Raw genomic sequence first — 2,622 nt, forward strand, 5'->3', positions numbered from 1 at the left:
CCCAAGGGATTTAAGCACCCAACTCCCACTGATTTTCAATCCCAAGCTGCTCTTTTGGACTGTGGCCCTTTAGGGCTGTTCTGAAGCCCACGGGAGTCAGTGGAGATGGGGCTGAACGGGCTTTGGGCCAGGCCCTCTGTCTCTGCCGGTGCTTTTACCCAGCAACTCCCCGTCACATTGACCCGTCACCTCACTCCCACCGACGCTGCTTTGCAGTTTCCCACTTCATGTCTGAGAAGGGACAGAGCCCGGCAGCCTCTGGGAGCGATGGAGCCGGGAGCAGAGATACACCAACACCCCCTGGGAGCGCAGACCCCAGCACAGCAGAATGCAGCGCCCGCCTGGAGCGTTTCCGATCCCAGCTGAGCCAACATCTGTGCCACCCGGCCCAGCCCGGCCCAGCAGGTAACCCCAGCTCGTGTGTCTCTGAGCCGCCCTTTGCCCCGGGCACTGCCAGTGGAAGCCCAGCTGCCGTCCCAGCCCCTGGGGATCCTGCGGGGCAGGGACACGCCGCCCCCTGCTGGCTGCACCGATCTAGCCACCAGCCCCGCTCGGTGCCAGGCTATGAATGTACCTGCCTCAGCTGGGACTGGGCCTGGGGCCTCTGCTGAGACTGTGTGGGGGGGGGGCGACATCTAGTGGCCATGCCCGGTACTGCTAAAGGGGGAGTCTTACAATAATGTAATACCTGGATGGCCAAATGTTTGCAGAGCAGGGACAGATCCCAGCAGAGAGACGGTCTCATGGACTCACCCCCTCCCATTCCCAGCCATCCCTGGGATCCCACCTCCTCTCCTGTTCTCCCCAGTTACCACCTCCCCTCCCATATCCTGTTAGATTGCCACGAACCAGCCCCCAACACATCTTCAGTTGTCCGAAGCCCCTTCTAGGCCACTCTGGCAGAATAATGTACCCTTAAAATGGATGCAAATAGCCCCATGAGATGCCCTCTGCCCTGGAGACCTCCCTGCCTGTGTGGAGCTGGGGTAAGAGCCCCTCACACACCTTGTTCCCAACCCCCAAAGTAGGGAGCAGATTGGCGTGTGTGGCTAGAGCGCAGTGCACTATGGGTGTTCTCTGCTCCCCAGGGCCCAGATGGGAGCAATGGATAAGGCAGAGCAGCTGCAAGGCTGCTGTAACTGACGCCAGGAGCCAGGCAGGGTCCAGCCCAGCCCCAGATTTCAGGGAGCACAAAGGGGACTCAAACCCATTTGAACCCTGTTCCTGCCCCAGTCTCAGGACGGGAGTAGCCGGGAACGAGGCCCAGAGGGCTCAGAGCATTAATGACGCCTGTCTCTCTGCAGGGGGCTCTGGGTGCAAACTCTGCCCCACGGACTGGCGGCTGCGCGGGGACAAGTGCTACTGGGTCTCTGGAGGAAGTAAAACGTGGAGCGAAAGCCGAGCCGACTGCTCAGCGAGGGGCTCCCAGCTGCTGGTGATCCGGGACCGGGAGGAGCTGGTAAAGGGGATGATACCTTCCTGCTGGAGCTGCCCCCACAGGACTGGGCCCTGGGTACAGAGTCCGAGGGCATATAGGCTACATGGTAGGTCTAGGATTGTCAATGCTACCTAAAGGACTTGGACACCCCATTCCCATTAATTGTTAATAACAGGGTGTCCAAACCCCCTAGGCAGCTTTGACAAATCCCAGCCTAAATCACCAGCCCTGAGATCAGGGACACACAATGGCGGCTTAAAGCTACCGGTACCTTCCCCCTTCTGAGATGTTCCCAACACAAGTCAGCTGGAGAGAGGGCTGTGTGTGTGTGTGTGTGTGTGTGTGTGTGAGAGAGAGAGAGAGAGGGAGGGAGAGAGAGAGAGAGAGTTATGAAGATTGAGGGCTACAGAGAGAGGGGGGTAGGTGTGGGGATGGATGGACAGAAGAGTATAGATGGGGAATAGTTGGAGAGATAGACAGGTATGTGTGAGGATGGATAGGTGTGTATAGGGATAGATGAACAGCCAGACAGTAGTTCTGGTGCTAAAGTTGTTGAGAACTTGGATTTGCAAGAAAAGAACCGACAGCAGGTTCTGGTCACCAGCTGCCTGTCCCACATTTCCTGCAGGAGTCCCTACAGGACCTGACACGAGACGTGTCTCAGTTCTGGGTCGGACTGTCCGTCCCCTCCCCGGAGAAGGCCTGGACCTGGCTGGACGGCGCCCGGCTGGATCAGACCCTGTGAGTGATTCCTTGAGTCAAACACTTTCCCTCCCCTCCATGGGCAGAAGGGGCCGGGAACAGAGATGGAGGGAGGGGATGTTTGGGGGAAGGTCAGGAGTTTTGGGAAGTCATTTTCAGTGTAAGGTGACCACAAAGACGCCCTCTCCTCCCTGCCCTTCCCCGCCGAGGAGGTGAAGCTGGAGGTCTGGGGTGGGGGAGGTGGCCCAAAGACGGGATGTGGCGTGAGAAGAGCAAAGGGGCCAGGCCAGAGCCCTGGGGATCCCCCAGACAATGGGGCAGGGGGGAGGGGGAGACACAGAGCAGCCAGAGAGGCAGGAGGGGACCAGGAGGGGGCAGCGTCGGCCCAGCCCGGTGGGGAGGAGACGCGGAGCAGGGGAGGGAGATGGACAGGGCCTAGCCCAGCAGGGAGGATGAGGCTGGAGCAGGTCCCTGGGCTCTGG

At 59.7% G+C, this 2,622-nt stretch overlaps 1 protein-coding gene across 1 annotated transcript; it reads left to right on the plus strand.

Annotated features, from left to right (window-relative positions):
- Positions 1 to 216: 216 nt before the first annotated feature.
- Positions 217 to 2,183, plus strand: LOC113408455 (killer cell lectin-like receptor subfamily B member 1A; the record flags this gene model as incomplete). The annotated part of the gene is made up of 3 exons (XM_026661703.1): positions 217 to 405; positions 1,305 to 1,459; positions 2,067 to 2,183. Coding segments are annotated over 3 exons (461 nt in total), but the record flags the coding sequence as incomplete, so codon positions are not given.
- Positions 2,184 to 2,622: the final 439 nt, after the last annotated feature.

This window comes from Terrapene carolina, unplaced genomic scaffold, assembly GCF_002925995.2.
Source record: "Terrapene carolina triunguis isolate 2854851 unplaced genomic scaffold, T_m_triunguis-2.0 Scaffold15354, whole genome shotgun sequence".
NCBI classification, from domain to species: domain Eukaryota; kingdom Metazoa; phylum Chordata; order Testudines; family Emydidae; genus Terrapene; species Terrapene triunguis.